The sequence below is a fragment of the Panthera onca genome, chromosome D4 (genome assembly GCF_046562875.1).
Source record: "Panthera onca isolate mPanOnc1 chromosome D4, mPanOnc1 haplotype 2, whole genome shotgun sequence".
Lineage (NCBI taxonomy): Eukaryota > Metazoa > Chordata > Mammalia > Carnivora > Felidae > Panthera > Panthera onca.
The window spans coordinates 46,451,169-46,471,768 of record NC_138351.1 but is presented as its reverse complement, the minus strand read 5'-3'; the positions used below and the strand labels follow the sequence as shown (position 1 = coordinate 46,471,768).

Below are 20,600 nucleotides of genomic sequence, written 5' to 3'. Positions count from 1 at the left end.
AACATACACTTTATAATATGCACAGTATTTTATAACTATAATATATATATTATAAATAAAAATAAACATTGGAGGTGTGTGCTCAACATTTTTTCTGAGGGGTAGAATGTGAAACATCGAATACCTGTATCTCCATAACCCTGTGTACCCCACCTTGAAGTCATGGTGGACATTCTCTGGGATTCCACATATGTATTCAAAGTTGACAGCTTTGTTTTGGTCACAGGAATCGCACAAGATTTTTATACACACTTTTCTGGACATGTTAAGCGTACCCAGAAGAGCTAGATTGTGTGAGATTGTACGCCCACAGCACCGAGTAAATGTCACAATCCCTTCTCCCAAGGTGGTTGTGGGCTCTCAGGACAGATCAAGGGCCTATAAGTCACCCCTTCTAGAGCCTGGGTTCATAGAAAGTCCCTGCCCTGCACCCCTGGGCCTTGCTCTCCACCATCCACCAATTCTCATCTTCCTACATTATCTGCCTGGGTACCTGGCAAATCTCCTATCACTAACTAGCACAAGGGCAGTCAAGATCTAGCACTCCCTCCAGGAAGCTGGGGTCAAGTATCATCCAAATATTCAGGACAGAGATGAGGCCAGTTTAGGACTGCACACAAGTTTAGCACGAACCCCTTGCAAAGGTGTTGAGCTGGCCCCAGTGGAGAGCAGGGACTGTAACTCCTACACCCCACGTGTGGAACTCAAAGTTGCTGTAGTGAAGCCTTGAGTTCAGAGGGTGAGGGGGAAACATCTAGGACCATGAATCTATGGTGGGGCACAGTTTCCACCTGCGCCCAAGATCCCATTCCCTTCCGGATGACAGCTGCAGAAGTGGGCACTGCGACTCATTTCTCAGCCTCGGTGAAAGCATACCGCTGGCCCCCCACCCCCACGGGACGTGCCCTGGGGCCAGTAGGGGACGCAGAACTTGGGGCTCTGTTCTGGTAAAGTGCTGCTGGTGGTGGTGGTCTGTCGGGAAGCGTGGACCACGGGCGTGTTGGGGTTGCTAAAGCAGGACGTGTTCTCCACTTTTCCCTCCCGATGGGGAGGTAGCTGCAGGCAGGGCAGCTGATAAAATTGCCTCAGCAAAGCCGGGAAGGAAAGGAGAAAACACTGTTTACAGGTTCGGGAGAGAAACGGACACGTCTTCCAGTAACACGCATGTCACTCTCTAAGCCACTGGAAAGGAACTGGATGCAAAATTAGGGACATGAACAGTGAGCCATGATACAGGTCACCCCCTCTCCTGCCCACCAGGCAGCCCAGCAACGAAGGGGGTCAGTACTGCAAACTAGGTGCTGAGATGGATGTGCTCAGGCCTGAGACGACAACAGGTGTTACTCAGAGGTGGGCATTATCCGCAAGACCCATCTGTTTTGAAACAAACTTTGAACTCAAAAGTCAATTCTCCCTGCCATTTGGTCCCCCTGAGGCATTGCCCGGCTCAGCAACACCAAAGCAGGGCAAATGGGTCGCCCGGTCATCAGTGACAGGAACGTTCACACTGCAGACACACAGCACCTATAGCGAAGTGAGGAGAGCATGAGGAAGGGTCAAGGGTTGAGTGGGTGAAAAGGAGGGACACAGACGGGTGGGAAGGAAGGAGAAGGTCTCTATCACCACGAATCAGGCCACTCCCATTCCTTGCTCTTCTCCCCCAGTTCCTGACTCAGGCTCCACCTGCTGGTGGCTGCCTAGAACACTGACGAGGTGGCCTGAACTTGGTGCCATCTCGGCAAGTGTGTGTACATGTTTTCTTGTGCGTGGAGCAGGTGGTGTAGAGGGGGAGGGTGTCTTTGAGCACAAAAGCAATGCCTGCCAGACCCCTTTATGGGTAAGTCCTTTTTTACAGCCATTCTTGATGACACTGTGCAGGATCGTGTGCTCAAAGCGAATAGTTGGTGATCGTTGCATGCTTGGTAGAGTCACGGGGTATCTTCTTCAGGACATACACCGCACCTGAACCACAGGCAGGTTCTGCAATTTGTGACAAGGATGCGGGTGTTCTGGGCTCACCCGGGACCACAGTTCAGCCCGCTGAAGCCAATGTGGCCAAACATTCCAAAGGTCTCTCCACAGCCATCCACATGGTCGGGGTCAATGCCGCTAAAGGCCGAGTGGAGTCACTGCTGAAAAAAGAAGAGCCACCAAAAAGTGGAGTCACCAAGGAGGAGGAGTCCCCATGAAATAATAGAAGAGCGACTGGAGCCACCCTTTGTGCCATTTCCACCTGGAGGAGAGAAGAGGGTGGGGTCAATGTAGCTCATCCCGGCTCTCCTCCAGTCTCTTCCCCTGCCTTGGCTCCCTCATCCAGGCCTAGAGAAGCAGCCCTTATCTCCTCCAGGCAGGTGCACACTTACACAGCAACTGAAGCCTGGGAAGATTCACGTCTGCTTTTCGTTACATAATTAAAATGGTGAACATTAATTTTTAAAATTGCTTCTCCTAACGTGAATTTCAGACACGATGAGTAACCACATCGGTAGAAAACCCAGGGCTAGAGAACTCAGGGAGGGGGTGACCCTCAGGAGTGACCCTCCTTATGCTCCCAAGGGCAAACACTACTCCCCCAAGGAGAGGCAGTGGCTTCACGTGCTGAAGGACTGGCCGTGGGTTCCATAACAAGCCGCTTCTGACTCACAGTTCTTTGCTTTTCACTGGGGCTGCTCTACGTTGTGAAGTACTAGAATCATCCAGTCTAGAATCCCACTCTCTGACCTCTGCCCTCGCTTTTTCCAAATTGCCCTTCATAGGCCAATTAGTCAGGAAACGACAGTCTTCTGGCTCTTACAGGTGTCCATCAGCAACCTCTGGTCTTTGTTCTCTCTTCATCCATGGTAGATGTTATAGGCTGAGTTGTGTCCACCACCGGCCCCACAAAATTCACATATTTAGGTACCAACCCCCCAGTATCTCAGAATGGAACTGCGCTTGGAGAGAAGGTCTTTAAAGAGGTGATTAAGCTAAAATGAAGCCCTCAGGGTGGGCATTCATCCAATATGACTGGTGTCCTTATAAGAAGCTGTAGAGACACAGAAAAGGTCATGTGAGGACACGGCAAGAAGGGAGCTGTCTACAAGCCAAGGAGAGAGGCCTCAGAGGAAACCTAATCTGCCCACACCTTGATCTTGGACTTCTAGTCTCCAGAACCGCAAGATAACAAATTTCTGTTGTTTAAGTCCCCCAGTCCATGGTAGTACTTGCTATGGAGGCCCTGGCCAACGAATAGATTTCATGGACCATGACTGAAGCAACATTCTAAACACCCTCACCTCCTTCTTGATTCATCATTCCTATCGGGCAAAAGACCAAACCCTCTGCGTCTCCCCGCACCTGATCTGGCTGAGACTCGCTAGATAAGATCACCCAGGCAAGTATATTGTGCCACCACAGTCCTACAGTCTCCAGCTAAGGGACATCTCCACTACTACCTGGAGTTCGGACTTCCATTCATCCCACCTGTTTGGCTAAGTTCCTTCTCAGTGCATTTAAGAGACATGAGTGAACAAGACTGACATTGCTCCCTGCTCCTGGGACCTGGTATCACTGTTCCACGGTCAAGTCTCCCGTCCTTAATTATTTCCAACGTTCTCCACTTTGACAAACTTCTATTCCCCCAACCTCAACACATGCATCACACGCCACGTCACAGAGGAAGCAGAAGCCACCAGAAGAGAATTTCTCTTCGCCAAACTAAAAAAAAAAAAAAAAAAAAAATGTGTACCCCACCCCTCCTCTCCTCCTTTCCTGTTATAGTGAAAAAGGTTTCTCAAGGTGAATCCATTGAACTTTCCAGCTGGGAAAGTTGCCTTTCTTTCCCCAGGCATACTCCTTTAGTCTATGTTGTGACTTTTGGCTCAGTTGTTTATTATCGCCTTGCACAACAAGGACTCACTGCTCGATCACCAGCATTAAGTGCTTAGCATTTAGCTGGTACTCAAGAACCAATGTATTTTTTGGATCCGCTTGTATAAGAGTATACCAAAGGCATCACTGTATAGCTTCTATATAACATGGAATTCTGCAGAACGATCCCGGCAATCTTTCTATGGCAGTTCACACAGATGGACCTAATTTTGTATTTTGGGTGCGACATAGTTCGACGATTGGACAATTCCACGGTTGTTGTTAAGCTTAATGCACAGGGGAGTCCCACTTCCCAAATGGGAACCTCTCGTGCCCAGGGCTGCCTGCAGGAGCCCTGGGCACGAGAGGTTCCCTAGTGAAGCAGCAAAGCCCAGCCTACGTTGTTACAGCAGAGCACATTTGAAGCTCTTTCTGGAGAACCCGAACCTCAGCAAGATGTCTGGCAAATTACAGCTACTCTGTGAAATGCGTAAATAGCTGACATAAATAATCTCTTCCGGCATCTTCACTTAGTATCAGGCCACCTGTGATGATAATCTTTAAGGTACAGGTAAAACAATGGTATAAAGACAAAGACAACTTGTAAGAAAAAATAATATATATATATTATATTTATATGTAAATATAAAATGAGGGAGATGGGAAAGGGGATGTTCTCTGATTTTCAGACATAATTTTCAGCCAAGGAAACTCACAACGCTTCACATCAAAAACTCTTTCCAGTGTGGCCATTTGGTTTGGGTGAGTTAGGAACTTGCCTCACACACAACCTGAAAGGGGGTGTCAAATGACTTAGTAATGAAGAAATATTTCAAGGCAACATTCTTAAAAACAAAAGTTAATGATAAAAAATCCTTGATGAACAAAATATCAAAATTTTAGATAAAGACAAGATCTGGCCTTGAATTACAAAAGCCTGAGAGTTGTACAAGTAGGGTGAAGGGGCAGCAAAATTCGATTTTGACAAATTCCATTTGGTCTACCCATTTTTTTGTCAAAGAAACTGAAGTTCATTTACTTGCTAAATATCCCGAACACTATTCACACGACACTGCCAGAAAGGAGTATGATTTGCTTACTTACCTCTGATAGTGAAGTGTATGTCTCAATACAGAGAGAAGCACTTGATGAAAATTTTGATTTAGTCAAAATGGAGACCGAGCCTAAAAATGTGCCAACAAGATAGTTATCACTGTTTTCAGCCGAAGAAAAGATTATCAAAATAATGGCTTGCCATAAAATCATATTTTCAAACTGTGGGAAAAGAATATCATCTGGAATGTGGAAATGAATTAGGGAAAGATGGAGAAAAGAATTAATGTAAATTAAACATGTGTATGCTATTTCTCCAATACCATTTCAGTACTAACGTTAAATTCTCTCAGACGGCAACTCTCTCAAATGAAGATAAATTGAGCAAAATAGTTAGTTCTGAAAATGATTCATGAGTTTGCTTTCATCGAAGCCCAGGAAATGATAAATTCTGGGTTTGGTATACATAAAATATTTAACGTTAAAATAATCCGAGTTTTAATACACCTACTTTTCAATATTTTTCCAACAGTTTAACGTTGCAGGAAAAAGTAACCTTTACATTTCAATAAAATCATACATATTGATTCGTGTCCAGACTGTAGATGCGTACCGCCTTTCCCTGACCTCGCGTCCTTCTCCCCCAGAAACAATCCTGGATCTGCAAACATACCCCACGAAGTGCACTTTCATCCCGCATCCCGAGGAAATGAGCCCTTTGTAAACCGCTCTGGCTGAAACACTGCTCGACAAAGGAGAGGATCCACGCAGGGACCGACCATGAACATGAAAGGCTCGGTGCGAAGTGCGGCTCAGCTCCCCCTCGGCGGTCAGGCCCGACAAGGGAGGGGTCTGCTCGCTGTCCTCGCGGCCCCACCTTGTCACGGATTCCGGCGGCGCCCCTCCCGGGAGGGGCTCCCGCTGCCTGCGAAGCTGCGGTTTCCGCGGGACCCGGCGTTAGACTGCCTGGCAGGTTCCGCTGGTGGGCGATGCCGGTTGGGTCGTTACGTTGAGTTCGAGCGCCCCCTTCTGGCCGTTGGGGCGTAGCGAGGGGCCTGGCGCGCGCTGTTTAAGAGCTGGCAACCTGCGGTTTCACTGTGGTCCAGGTGAAGCTGAGAAATTCTCCACTCCTGGTCTCTGAGGACGGCAATGGTGATGGTCAGCGGTAGCTGAGTCTGTTCCTTTGGTTCGCTATGATTTTGGAGCCAAAGCCTGGAAAATAAGGACACCTGAATTCTTTTCAGGCATCTGAAAAGCAATGCCTATAAATTAGGCTGGAATGCCAGAATCCAATGCAAGTTTCCTGAGGAAAGTAGACATATCATCAAAATCCAGAAGACATAAGATCTCTGTTTCTGCTATCAGATTCTCCAGCATATCTTCAGTCGGCTCAGTATGGAGACACAGCTAGTTTACAGGAAGATCCTCCTGGAAAAATTTACCCTTTAGCCTTAACCACCAAACCAGGAACTACTGGAGGAAAGGCTGAATATAGAAATTCTTCAGCCCTGTCCTATGGGGATATTGCTGCCCAGAGATTCTTCCAGGGCATCATTCCCCATATGAAGGACTAGGCAGTTGTCAGAAAGAAAACTGAAGTGCACTCTTCCCTTAGTTAATAATCCCTGTAGGAAACAATCAGGACATGATGTTATACTCAACCGATTTTAATCAATTATGTCACTGTTTGCCAGGCTGGAAAAAGCAGTTGACAGTTCTTTCCAGGTGCTTACTGAAACGGCAAAGAGAAAAATGGAGACTGAGTATTCCAATAATAACCAGAAATTTGTTTCTCAATCTGATATTCTACATCTTACAGAGAAAATATTTTTGTAATCCATTAAATGGTGGTTGTTGTTCTTTTTTAAAAAATACTCTTCAAAAATCTTTTATAACTTCCCTTGAACCATAATTCACATTGTGTCTTTTGATCATTTTTATATTATTCTCTCAAATCAACGATATATATTATGTGTTGGTTTTATTCTTTCTGTTTTTACGATCAGCACGATTATTCTCTTAACGTATATTGTTTTGAGATCCTCCAATGGTAGCCACTGGGCTAGATGCCAAGGACTCATGACTTGATAAGGTATTTTCTTGCCCCACCGCTACCTTGCACACTCCTGAGGAGCTATTCTAGAGGAAAGGGATAGATCTTCAAAGGTGCTTCTATGAGCGGTGGCTAGGAGCCGGGATGTAGCCATGCTTACTTAGTCTGTGGACAGGGCCATTAGCAGACAAAAAAGAGTGGACCGGGTGCAATGCTGAAGTTATTAAACACCATAATTATGAAACACCATAATTTTGGAAGTCCATAATGGAATAGAGCTCACTATCCTGGGCTTGGAGGTGAATGAATGGAGATGAGAGGTACAAGGTCCATAGGCGAAAGTTAGTTAATTACATGCGTCTCCCAGTGGTGCAGACTTTCCGTCCACAGGGGCTTCTGGCCAACCTGAGAGGGGACTGGGGATGGCAGGGCTCGGCACCCAGGTGCTCACGGATGGGCTGTGAGAGATCACCATGCAGCAGCAGCTGGAAGTGGCCAAGGTTTTCCAGTGTCAGGAGCCAGAATGTGAACATGGCCACGCCTCCACCCTCCCTGCCAGCCGATTCCTACCCTGCATTGCTCAAGGCCCTCAGGCATCCGGACGCACAGAGAAACACACTAAATACAGGGAACCCTGCCCTCACATCTACACCCAAAGAATCCAAGAGTGGAGTTATCAACTAAGTAGAATGCTCAAGCAAGGCCAATAACCACTGTTCCTGCAGAGGGGGCTCCTTAGCACAACACGGGTTCTGGATGCTAGATTTCTTAGGAGCAGGTTGGCGACTCCTCCTTAGAGGAGGAGTCTCTTCTCCTCTCCTTAGAGCTCCTCACATGCCCATTAAGTGAAAGCAAAATCAGGTGGCTGGTCTTGCAAAGCTGAGTGCGGTCCTTTCACCCAGAAGAACAGCATACGAGTGGTTCTTGTTTGAGCCTTTGGCAGAAGCAGCCACCTTCAGGCCCTTGTATCCTTGAGTGCTGTTCTTCAGGCTTCCCTCTGCCATGGCCCCCAGCCCCCAGTTCTCTTGCATCGAATTTTGCCAACTTACACTTTGCTTTTCTGTCAGCGCAAAGGTCACTGCCCCTTTTCATTTTCATGACATTCAGACCTATGTTTGTTGTCTTTACGCCCGCACAACTGTCAAGTTTTGCTTTCTAGGAAGGTTGAAATGAGAAACAAAAACCTCTCGAGTCTTGAACATTAGAGAGAAAAACCGTGCAGCCCATTTCCTTGCTTTCACTTCCCTTTGTGTTAACCTCAGGATGACGTAGAACATACATACTGGAGAAGCAGGAAGACAAACCTCGCCCATAGGCCAGTGCCTGAAAAGAAAGGTATAACATTTTTACGTGAAAAATCACAAATGGGTAAGGAGAAGAAGGCTATTTCTCCCTGACTTACTAGTCTATCCCTCACCCGCCCCCCTGCATTCTCAGCATGAGAGAGATGAACAAAAAGGAAACGCCATAGAATCCTGCAGACTGAATGAACAACGGAAGTTCGCTATTTCCTGTAATATTAGCTTCTACCAGGAGATGTCACCATTGAGCGCAACACGTTTCTGATGATTTCAGTAAGAGACTGAACCATAAAAGCTGCAGTGGCAACGTCCAAAGCATGTGCTTACTAAAAGGTGAAATTGTTGGCAGAAAGAGTAAGGGAGCCCCAGATAAAGAAAGACAAGATACAGCTTTCAGGACACAAGAGAAATCGTATCTCCTTACTTGATGCAAATACAGTTCCTGTGTGTGACATCCCCACCTGGTGTAGTCTAGCTGGAACTCACCAAGGAGCAGACTCACCTTAGTTGGGTTACAAAATGATTACAACTGGGTCACTCCCCTACTTACTTAGACAAAACAAACTTTTGCCTTCAGCCTCTGAGAGGGCTGTTGACCCTTTTGATACGTGGTCAGGAAAGGAAGGGGTCGCCCCTGACAATTGGGTCCCTCACACAAACGCTCCAGGGGCAAGGGCAAGGATCTAGGGGCATTAACTGTTTTGCTAACAGAGAAACCAGCGCCCCCACAGCAGGGGAATTCTAATGTCCTCGGGACAAGGTGAGCCTGCCCTCAGGGAGTGAGTCCAGGACAGCTTGGGTTGACGCCACTCAGTCCCTCCAGAGGAAAACCGTTGCTAGAAGTGATAACTACCTTGTCCGTAAAGTGTTGCTGGGAAAATAAGATCATCTTGGAATTACAATCATCATAGCACAAGCACCTTAAAACAACCAGGCTTCCTGCTGGGGGTACTGGGACAGCCTGAGGAGAACTATAGGCCCCTGGTAAAACAAACAAACAAACAAACAAACAAACAAACAAACAAACAAACTGTGGAGGAAAATATATATGTTAGTCCTGATTTTGTGGTCCCAGTGAAGCATAGCCTCAAACCTGACTGAGGTTCCAGAAGGAAGAGGAACATCAGAGAAGCTCATTCATTAATAACCATCAACCTCTGCTGTGATCCAAACGGGAGATAAAACGTAGTCCTTGGTTCTAAGGAGCTTAATTACCAAAGATGGTCTGGTGAATCCCTAAACAAATATAGAAGCCCTAAGGACTGAAGTATCTAGCCTTCTTGTGTAGAGAGTAAGGAAGATAAAAAGGAGCTAAAATTTTGTTCCTAGACAGTTAAAACAATAAAAGTGAGTGATTCTCATTTGACTGATAAGTATCCATTGGGATGGACACATGGGAAGTCTCCTGGGAAAATAAACTTCCTTCCTACAAGTAATCATTTAGAATGATGACATATTCTTAGACAACATGGAGAATGCATAAATGAAAACAAAATCGGAAGTAAAAGTGGAGGGAAATGTTCAGACAATGAAAATGTCTGCGTTCCCTATTTAAGAGCCATGCTTCGAGGCCGTGCTCAGAGAACCTCGGCCCCGAGGTCCCCCAGCCGCCCAGCTCAGCCCGCCCAGCAGCCCCCTCAGCTTCCCCATGGCTCTCCTGCGCCCTCTGCTGACCGCCCTGGCGCTGCTCACCTGCTGCCCTGGAGGCTCTCTGGGCTGTGCCCTGCCTGGGAGCCACGCGCAGGTTAGCAGGGACAACTTGGTGCTCCTGGGCCAGATGCGGAGACTGTCCCCTTTCTTGTGCCTGCGGGCCAGAAAAGACTTCTGCTTCCCCCGGGAGATGCTGGAGGGCGGCCAGCTCCGGGAGGCCCAGGCCGCCGCCGCCGTCCTGCGGGAGCTGCTCCAGCAGACCTTCAACCTGTTGCACACGGAGCGCTCCTCGGCGGCCTGGAGCCCCGCGCCGCTGCACGGACTCCGCTCTGGCCTCCACCGGCAGCTGGAAGCCCTGGACGCCTGCTTGGTGAATCCTCAGGAAAGGGTAGGAGTGGGGTAAGGAAGAAGAGCCACGTTCCCAAGTTTGATCTTCGCCCTGGATCATGGCCAGCAGGGGGCGAACTTCCCTGTGAGGGTTTTGTTCTCCCACTCAGTAAACTGGGTTCCCCTGTTTCCCTTCACGTTCAACACTTAGCTCATCATCGCCATGGGGGCATTCACTCAGGTCCCCCAGCTATTCATCACGACACAGAAACAAGCTAGCCTACATGGTTTTGAAAAACATAGAATTCCTGTTTAACTTTTGCTCTCTGCCCGTGGCTTTCTACTCTTAACAGAAATCTTGAAGCTAGAAACCACAACAGAACCAGAGCACCCTTGTGGATGGGCAGGAGGTGGAGGGAGCGAAAAATTGTGTAGGAGTGAATGGATTCAATAAAGCAGGGTGGGGGAAAGGGTGAGGGGTAGGGGGGAAGAGTGCCAGGTGTCAGGATCGGCCAATAAATTCCATGTTTTCCCCACTTCACTCTGGGAGATAATTCCCCTCAGACATTCCACCTGCCACTGTGTGCCGACTGGCTATAAATCGGTAACACCCCTGACGCAGGTACCAAAAATTTTGATATTTTCTAGGACACCTCTCAACTTCATGGAAATGCCAGCTTTTAACAGGCATTTTCTGGTAAGTTGTATGATTGTGACAAAACACTCAAGACGAGTATATTCTGATTAGATTTACGTTAAAGAGTAAGGATTACAAAGTTTTTCAGAATAAAAACCTCAAGGAGTTTCCTTTGATAAGAATTTAATATATCAAGCAATATTAATAAAATGGAAAGGAGAACATGTTTTCTAAATGCTAATACAATGTGAAGGCAAATATTGTTATATAAAAATATAAATAGAGATAGGACAAATGCAAGAATAAATAAATAAATAAATAAACGAATAAATAAACAACAAATAAATAACACCTGTGCCGTCATTGCTTAGAGACTGAGGCCTTGGGAGATGAATATTTTTAACCTATTCTTGCTTAATACTACTGACGAAGTAGTCACTGGATTAAATATGCTCTACTAAAGCAGGAATTAGAGTCTCTTGAAGTGAGCAGACATAGTGCAGGGTGATGTGGCACGTGAGTCATTGAGAATCACTTCAAGGTGACCCCAGGTCTCCATCCTTGATGGCCAAGCTGTCTTGCAAGGTCGCCGAGGAGGACAAGGCTCTCATGATTTCCAGTCTGACAATTTCCCAGGCGCACTCACTGTATCCCTGGTCCTCCAGGTAGACGCGGATGTCCTGGAAGTACCTCTTGATGGCCAGGGCAGGGCCGTGCATCCCCGGGGCGCGCTCTCCCTCGCCCGTGGCCTGCACCAGGCAGGCGTCCAGGGCTTCCAGCTGCCGGTGGAGGCCAGAGCGGAGTCCGTGCAGCGGCGCGGGGCTCCAGGCCGCCGAGGAGCGCTCCGTGTGCAACAGGTTGAAGGTCTGCTGGAGCAGCTCCCGCAGGACGGCGGCGGCGGCCTGGGCCTCCCGGAGCTGGCCGCCCTCCAGCATCTCCCGGGGGAAGCGGAAGTCTTTTCTGGCCCGCAGGCACAAGAAAGGGGACAGTCTCCGCATCTGGCCCAGGAGCACCAAGTTGTCCCTGCTAACCTGCGCGTGGCTCCCAGGCAGGGCACAGCCCAGAGAGCCTCCAGGGCGGCAGGTGAGCAGCGCCAGGGCGGTCAGCAGAGGGCGCAGGAGAGCCATGGGGAAGCCGAGGGGGCTGCTGGGCGGGCTGAGCTGGGCGGCTGGGGGACCTCGGGGCCGAGGTTCTCTGAGCACGGCCTCGAAGCATGGCTCTTAAATAGGGAACGCGGACAATTTCATTTTCTGAACATCCTCTCCATTTTTACTTCCTTTTTTTGTTTTCATTTATGCATTCGCCATGTTGTCTAAGAAGATGTCATCATTCTAAGTGAATAATTGTACGATGGAAGTTTATTTTCCCAGGAGACTTCCCATGTGTCCATCCCAATGGATTCTTATCAAATGAGAATCATCTTTGTCCTAAAGACTGAAGTGAGTAGGTATGTAAACACACAGAGACACACTCACTCACTTTTATTGTTTTAACTGTCTAGGAACAAAATTTTAGCTCCTTTATATCTTCCTTACTCTCTACACAAGAAGGCTAGATACTTCAGTCCTTAGGGCTTCTATATTTGTTTAGGGATTCACCAGACCATCTTTGGTAATTAAGCTCCTTAGAACCAAGGACTACGTTTTATCTCCCGTTTGGATCACAGCAGAGGTTGATGGTTATTAATGAATGAGCTTCTCTGATGTTCCTCTTCCTTCTGGAACCTCAGTCAGGTTTGAGGCTATGCTTCACTGGGACCACAAAATCAGGACTAACATATATATTTTCCTCCACAGTTTGTTTGTTTGTTTGTTTGTTTGTTTGTTTGTTTGTTTTACCAGGGGCCTATAGTTCTCCTCAGGCTGTCCCAGTACCCCCAGCAGGAAGCCTGGTTGTTTTAAGGTGCTTGTGCTATGATGATTGTAATTCCAAGATGATCTTATTTTCCCAGCAACACTTTACGGACAAGGTAGTTATCACTTCTAGCAACGGTTTTCCTCTGGAGGGACTGAGTGGCGTCAACCCAAGCTGTCCTGGACTCACTCCCTGAGGGCAGGCTCACCTTGTCCCGAGGACATTAGAATTCCCCTGCTGTGGGGGCGCTGGTTTCTCTGTTAGCAAAACAGTTAATGCCCCTAGATCCTTGCCCTTGCCCCTGGAGCGTTTGTGTGAGGGACCCAATTGTCAGGGGCGACCCCTTCCTTTCCTGACCACGTATCAAAAGGGTCAACAGCCCTCTCAGAGGCTGAAGGCAAAAGTTTGTTTTGTCTAAGTAAGTAGGGGAGTGACCCAGTTGTAATCATTTTGTAACCCAACTAAGGTGAGTCTGCTCCTTGGTGAGTTCCAGCTAGACTACACCAGGTGGGGATGTCACACACAGGAACTGTATTTGCATCAAGTAAGGAGAAACACTTCCAAAGCCGTGACTCCCCAGCAGGGGTGAGCGGGTGCTTTTTATTTAAGGTTTATGATGAATGTTTAGGGGAGCTTTGTCATCACGTGTAAAGGGGGGGGTTGACTTAGAAAACCTACCTATGCAGGCATCCGGTGTTACGTTAATGAAGCTGGTGATCCTCCTGGGACGGGGACTTTAACATTATAATGAAGCAGAGGTGAAGGTCAGATAGGGGAAGGGACTACAGGCAAGCTCAGAGAACCAGTATAAACTGGATGGGGTCTTGGACTCCTTATGTCGGGTGAGGAAAACAGGGTCTTGCTTACTTTTGAGACAGCGCTAGGAGTTGTACGCCGGATTTAGGTCTTCTGATACGGTTATTTCCACACCGCCGGGTAGAGACTATTTTCGCACTCCCTTTGTTCCCTTAAAGTGCGTTAACTACTGAGGTTTTCCCATTCCTTTGCCATTCTGACACCTCCCTGGAAGGGTGCTTGGGGAAGTAGAACCAGTGGGGCCGAGTTCACGGAAAATCGGAAAAATCGCTGGGGCCTGATACGATTTCTCTTGTGTCCTGAAAGCTGTATCTTGTCTTTCTTTATCTGGGGCTCCCTTACTCTTTCTGCCAACAATTTCACCTTTTAGTAAGCACATGCTTTGGACGTTGCCACTGCAGCTTTTATGGTTCAGTCTCTTACTGAAATCATCAGAAACGTGTTGCGCTCAATGGTGACATCTCCTGGTAGAAGCTAATATGACAGGAAATAGCGAACTTCCGTTGTTCATTCAGTCTGCAGGATTCTATGGCGTTTCCTTTTTGTTCATCTCTCTCATGCTGAGAATGCAGGGGGGCGGGTGAGGGATAGACTAGTAAGTCAGGGAGAAATAGCCTTCTTCTCCTTACCCATTTGTGATTTTTCACGTAAAAATGTTATACCTTTCTTTTCAGGCACTGGCCTATGGGCGAGGTTTGTCTTCCTGCTTCTCCAGTATGTATGTTCTACGTCATCCTGAGGTTAACACAAAGGGAAGTGAAAGCAAGGAAATGGGCTGCACGGTTTTTCTCTCTAATGTTCAAGACTCGAGAGGTTTTTGTTTCTCATTTCAACCTTCCTAGAAAGCAAAACTTGACAGTTGTGCGGGCGTAAAGACAACAAACATAGGTCTGAATGTCATGAAAATGAAAAGGGGCAGTGACCTTTGCGCTGACAGAAAAGCAAAGTGTAAGTTGGCAAAATTCGATGCAAGAGAACTGGGGGCTGGGGGCCATGGCAGAGGGAAGCCTGAAGACCAGCACTCAAGGATACAAGGGCCTGAAGGTGGCTGCTTCTGCCAAAGGCTCAAACAAGAACCACTCGTATGCTGTTCTTCTGGATGAAAGGACCGCACTCAGCTTTGCAAGACCAGCCGCCTGATTTTGCTTTCACTTAATGGGCATGTGAGGAGCTCTAAGGAGAGAAGGGAGGAGTCGCCAACCTGCTCCTAAGAAAACTAGCATCCAGAACCCGCGTTGTGCTAAGGAGCCCCCTCTGCAGGAACAGTGGTTATTGGCCTTGCTTGAGCATTCTACTTAGTTGATAACTCCACTCTTGGATTCTTTGGGTGTAGATGTGAGGGCAGGGTTCCCTGTATTTAGTGTGTTGCTCTGTGCGACCCGATGCCTGAGGGCCTTGAGCAATGCAGGGTAGGAATCGGCTGGCAGGGAGGGTGGAGGCGTGGCCATGTTCACATTCTGGCTCCTGACACTGGAAAACCTTGGCTGCTTCCAGCTGCTGCTACATGGTGATCTCTCACAGCCCATCCGTGAGCACCTGGGTGCCGAGCCCTGCCATCCCCAGTCCCCTCTCAGGTTGACCAGAAGCTCCTGTGGACGGAAAGTCTGCACCACTGGGAGACGCATGTAATTAACTAACTTTCGCCTATGGACCTTGTACCTCTCATCTCCATTCATTCACCTCCAAGCCCAGGATAGTGAGCTCTATTCCATTATGGACTTCCAAAATTATGGTGTTTCATGATTATGGCGTTTAATAACTTCAGCATTGCACCCGGTCCACTCTTTTTTGTCTGCTAATGTGCCCTGTCTACAGGCTAAGTAAGCATGGCTACATCCCAGCTCCTAGCCACCACTTATAGAAGCACCTTTGAAGATCTATCCCTTTCCTCTAGAATAGCTCCTCAGGAGTGTGCAAGGTAGCGGTGGGGCAAGAAAATACCTTATCAAGTCATGAGTCCTTGGCATCTAGCCCAGTGGCTACCATTGGAGGATCTCAAAACAATATACGTTAAGAGAATAATCGTGCTGATCGTAAAAACAGAAAGAATAATACCAACACATAATATATATCGTTGATTCGAGAGAATAATATAAAAACGACCAAAAGACACAATGTGAATTATGGTTCAAGGGAGGTTATAAAAGAGTTTTGAAGAGTGTTTTTTAAAAAAACAACAACAACCACCATTTGATTACAAAAATATTTTCTCTGTATTTGCAAGATGTAGAATATCAGATTGAGAAACAAACTCCTGGTTATTATTGAAATACTCACTCTCTTACAGTCTTCAACACATCTAATTTTATGAGTTGGCCTATGTTTTCAGCTTGCCTTGATTATTTTTCACAGCATTGTGAGAGTGAGCACTCTCGGAGCCAGGAGAGCTGGTAGTAACTGGAAGAAACTGGAAGGCAATACCAAGGAGGCGCTAGGTCCCGGGCCAAATCTTTTATAACCTTGGGTGCCAGTCTGAGAGTGTATTCAGCTAGGGAAATCCTTTGTGCTGAAGATGATTATAATTTCTGTGTATTATGCTAATAAAAGTGTTTCTGGGAATTCGTAAAAACTGTTTGGAGATTTCCAGACCTGCAAAAGTTAAGGATGTGGTGAGGTCCAAGCCTATCTCTCTAAAGAGGAAAAGGAAACTCATCTAAGATCTGGGGTAAAACCGGAGTAAAGAGAGACTGAACGAGGTGATATGTCCCTCCCACTTTGATGGTCTTTCCTACTTTCCACCTACAACCATTTGTGACCATTCCATAACTAAATATATGCCTGGAATTTGATGTTGGAGTATGCTTTCTCTGGCTCAGTTGCCTTGGGCAGCAGAGTGCTTTAGATGGATAACTTTTGCCTAGTTTACTCTGCATTTTATTAAATCCTGGGGCTTTGGTCCCACTTCCTCCCCTTTTTATTTGTATACAGTTGGGATCCTCTTTGTTGTGTTATTACATTCAGTGCTGTCCAGGTAGACTAATGTTTAAACACACACACACACACACACACACACACACACACACACACACACACATTATGTAAGGAAACCTGACGTCCAGCCCACAAAAGAGATTGATTCTTGTTTTTCTGTATTCCCACCATTCTAAACCAATTATTAGAATGAAGAGACTTCAGGGGGCACCTGAGTGGCTTAGTTGGTTAAGCGTCCGACTTCGGCTCAGGTCATGATCTCTCAGTTCACGAGTTTGAGCTCCACATCGGGCCTGTGCTGAGAGCCTGGAGGCTGCTTCAGATTCTATGTTTCCCTCTCTCTCTCTCTCTCTGGCCCTGCTTGCATTCTGTCTCTCAAAAATAAATAAACGTTTTTAAAAAATTAGAATGGAGAGACATCAGGGACGGGAACTCTCAGGAAATATTAGCTCAACAATCTATGAGAACTGGCAGGTCAGAGAGTGAAGTAGAGTGGAGATTTGGGATTTTATCCAAAAGTCACAGACCATACACTTAGGTGTTGTAGAAGATCCAGGGTAAAATCCCAAAGACTTTGATTCAGGGCCATGGAAGAGCTCACTAAGAGAGTTCAGGCCACCCAAAGGGCATAGTCTCTCAACACTGTTCCTCAGCCACCTTCCCATCCCAAGGGTCTCTGGACAAGCTCTCCCTTGGGTTAGATGCATAGAGAATAATGCTGAGCCTCAGATACACTAATCAGATACTGGATTTGTCCTCAGGAAGTGACACACTATAAGACAGAGCAGATGTATCTGAACATCTGAGAATCTGTGCCCCTTTTCAGGAGAGGTCACTGTCTGAAATATCAGTAAAGGACCACATGCACGAACACTTCTTTATTTGAATATGACAAATATCAGTAGAAAGTATTTGTATCTACCTTAAAAATGAATAATATGGAAGCAGCAGAGATCTCAATCAAACCAATGTAGAAAGTCACACATTTCATTAATAATGTTTGTTGCCTCTTTAGAATGAAAAGGGCAATAGGGCGCCTGGGTGGCTCAGCTGGTTAAGCGTCGGACTCTTGATTTCGGCCCAAGTCATGATTTCATGGCTGTGAGACTGAGCCCTGCATCAGGCCCCACGTCAGCCCTGTGTGGAGCCTACTTGGGATTCTCTCTCTTTCCGTCTCTCTCTGCCCCTCCCCTGCTTGTGCTCTCTCTCTCTCTCTCTCCCTTAAAATAAAAACATTTAAAAAAACAAGAAGGGAAACCAATAGGTTCTGACCTCATGTTTTTTGGTCCTCTAGCAGCAAAGCAGAGGCAGGAAGCAAAGAGCAGAGGCTTTAAAGCACACAGCTCTGCCCCTGGAACCTAGGCTCTCCCCAGTTTAATCTTACTTCTCTTTTGCATAAAGTCCCTGGTCCATAAGTGCTAACAATGTCGCCACCCACAGCTGGTCCTTTTTGAAAAGCAGGAATGCTCAGAGGAGAGACTTACAGCAAGACATCAGAACTTGGGGCACTTGGAATCCAGAGGTGCCTCCGCGGGCAAGCTGGGCCCTGCGTCTTACCCACTGGTAGAGTGTGTGAGATGGAGAAGGAGAGCTATTGTTTTGACAGCAAAATTTTGGGGTGACAACTTTGGACAAATGAACTTCCCTAAGCTTCAGACTCCGTTATGTAAGAGAGTCCCCGGTCCATAAACCTCACAGGGGTTTTTATGACCTCCTGGGACAATGTGTGTGAAAGCACTTTAAAATGACAAAGCCCTATACGCGTGTGGACCTTGTTATTATTGTCATTGAATCTTTGACCCTGAATCCTCATTCCTGGGTATTAATCTCGAGTCTGTTCTCAATGGAACATCCTGCTTAGCCACCTACATACTCTTTGCTCCTACTTTCACTTGAGGCACCCAGGTTCCTACCTTCTCAGTTCAGAGAACTCACCCAAAAGGCACGAATGTGGCGCTAGACCTACTTTTTCTTCAGAAAAGATGATTCATCTCTTCCATTGTTATGCGCATCCCTCTTGCTAGCTTCTCTGTAGAATTCCAGAGTCCCAGGGCAGCATGGAGTTGGCATGAGATAGAACCATAGGGAACAGAATCTGAGAGGCAGCCTTGGGGTAAGGGATAAAAAGAGTATCATAAAGTCAGGGATGTGAAGGAATGTGACCTCCCAAGGCCTGCCTGGCAGGCTGTCCCCATTCTCCTCCCGGTGTACCTTTCTACCTCTTAGGTTTTATGACACCACCATAAGCTCCCTTACGAGGACTGCCTTCTATGCCATGGCTCTGAGAAACAGACAAAGTGCGACTTGGCGAATCACTCACAGAATGAAATATCAAGAGGCCCAGGGGAGAAGCTAGACTAGAAGGATCCCGGATGTCTTCCCAGGACACAATGTGGGCCAAAAGATGAGGCAAGTCAACAAGACTGTGAGGACCCACAGTATTGTGAGAGCCCCATCCTGGGAAGCCCCATATCCATACACAAGGAGACAAGTGGCTCCCTTACTGTCACTAGCGTTACCAGAATGCCTCACGGAGGCTTTCTTTCCTTCATCCAGGCCATTGACAGAGCCAAGAAGCCCCTGTTGGGCAGTTATGTGGGCATCAGAGGTGGGGCCCACTCCTCAAAGTTCTTGAGTAAAAGCCAACCACTTTAATGTGGCGAAGACCCAACCCTGACTTTTTCTTCCCCATCCACCCATGTTTCAAGAGCTTGCTCTACAGCCATGCCTGCAATGCCCTCTGGAGAACACCCTCAAGCAGGTCAGGGAGAAGAGGCAACCACAAAAGATTCAGCCCCTGGCCTGCAGAGCTCTGTTGCCCCTCCCTCACCTGTGGACAAGGGAAGGCCAGATGGCCATGAGGGGCCCCTTCTATTATGCTCACAGGCTTGCAGGGCTCCCTCAGACCAAGGAGCATAGCAAACAGGACAAAAACATCATTAACAGCCAAAGAGAGGACTCTAGGAGACCCTCACCGGGAGAAGATGAAACAGAGGATGCAGGAATGGAGACCACCCACCTCCAGAAGAGGAGACGGGAGATTAGTGGAGGCTCTTAGGCACAAGAAGCCCAAGTTCATGCACAGGCTCCACTAAAGAATAACAGCAAAAAGAGAAGGAGGGATTTCTTTGCACTTTCAGATACTTCCAAGAGGGAAGGAACAAAAACATCTCACTTTCATGCTCCCTAGGGAGCCTATGTCCCCATTCTGATGAGAGCAACAGCATTCTGGGCCAAGGATGGCAGGTCCATCCTGCAGGCGACCTTGACACCTGCCTTAGGCTCTATCTCCGTGTGGGCATGTGGGTGTGTGCAGGGGGTATTTCCTCTCATCAGCTAGGAAGTCCTCCCCCTTCTACTCCCAAGAAAATGTCTCTCAAAGAAATGTTTCCAGGGGCACCTGGGTGGCTCAGCTGGTTAAACATCTGACTTCGGCTCAGGTCATGATCTCTCGATTTGGGAGTTCGAGCCGTGGGTTGGGCTCTGTGCTGACAGTTCAGAGCCTGGAGCCTGCTTTGGATTCTGTGTCTTCCCTCCCCCCACCCCCCTCTGCCCCTCCCGTGCTCATGCTCTGTCTCTCTCTGTCTCTCGATAATAAATAAAATTAACAAATTTTTAGAAAGGTTTCCATAAAATTAGAAAAATTTCATTGTTTCTCACACTACCCAGGTGCCTCTGAAACAAAATTTTAATTCAACAATGAGTTCTCCCCACTGAGTGGGGACCGTAAGAAGGAGAAGTCATCCCTGTGGAGAATCTACATGGTGCCTGGGTTGATGACATTGGCATAGGGCCAAGGGATCATACAGCCTTCAATGATGAGATAGTTCATGGTACAGTCACATAGCATCGGCAAAAACATGAGGCAGATGGTGAGGAAAAATTTGGAGGGTGAGTAGTGTGTGAAAGATGAAAAGTGAGTGAAGATGGGAAAAAATCTAGCTAGTGGGAAGGAATGAGAATATTTCCATCATTACTTATTGAGACAACTCTCACTCCTCAGCCAAACGCACCCACACACAACTTGACCCAGGTTCCTCCCACGGACACTGCAGAACACATTAGTGCCCTCTCATCACTGGTTTACAGGCGGGGCATGTCTCTGAACACAAAGACCACATCTGACAAA

At 47.3% G+C, this 20,600-nt stretch overlaps 2 protein-coding genes and 1 long non-coding RNA gene across 4 annotated transcripts; 1 reads left to right on the top strand and 2 right to left on the bottom strand.

Moving 5' to 3' along the window:
- LOC132663449 (uncharacterized) lies at positions 1 to 6,202 on the bottom strand. Of its 2 annotated transcripts, none has more exons than XR_009603053.3 (3): positions 5,576 to 6,202; positions 4,954 to 5,033; positions 1 to 3,025 (listed from the first exon to the last, which is right to left on the bottom strand). It is a non-coding gene; the product is annotated as an uncharacterized LOC132663449 (long non-coding RNA). The 2 variants fall into 2 exon arrangements; XR_009603054.3 differs by having other exon boundaries at positions 5 to 2,233; positions 5,576 to 6,200.
- Positions 6,203 to 9,904: 3,702 nt separating this feature from the next.
- LOC132675612 (interferon tau-like) lies at positions 9,905 to 10,309 on the top strand. Its single transcript, XM_060627909.3, has one exon. It carries the CDS (start codon positions 9,905 to 9,907, stop codon positions 10,307 to 10,309), a length of 405 nt encoding a protein of 134 aa, XP_060483892.3.
- A 1,097-nt stretch (positions 10,310 to 11,406) lies between these two features.
- Positions 11,407 to 12,082, bottom strand: LOC144614056 (interferon omega-1-like). The gene has a single exon (XM_078436157.2). The coding sequence runs from the start codon at positions 11,995 to 11,997 to the stop codon at positions 11,407 to 11,409; it is 591 nt and encodes a 196-aa protein (XP_078292283.2). The 5' UTR covers positions 11,998 to 12,082.
- Positions 12,083 to 20,600: the final 8,518 nt, after the last annotated feature.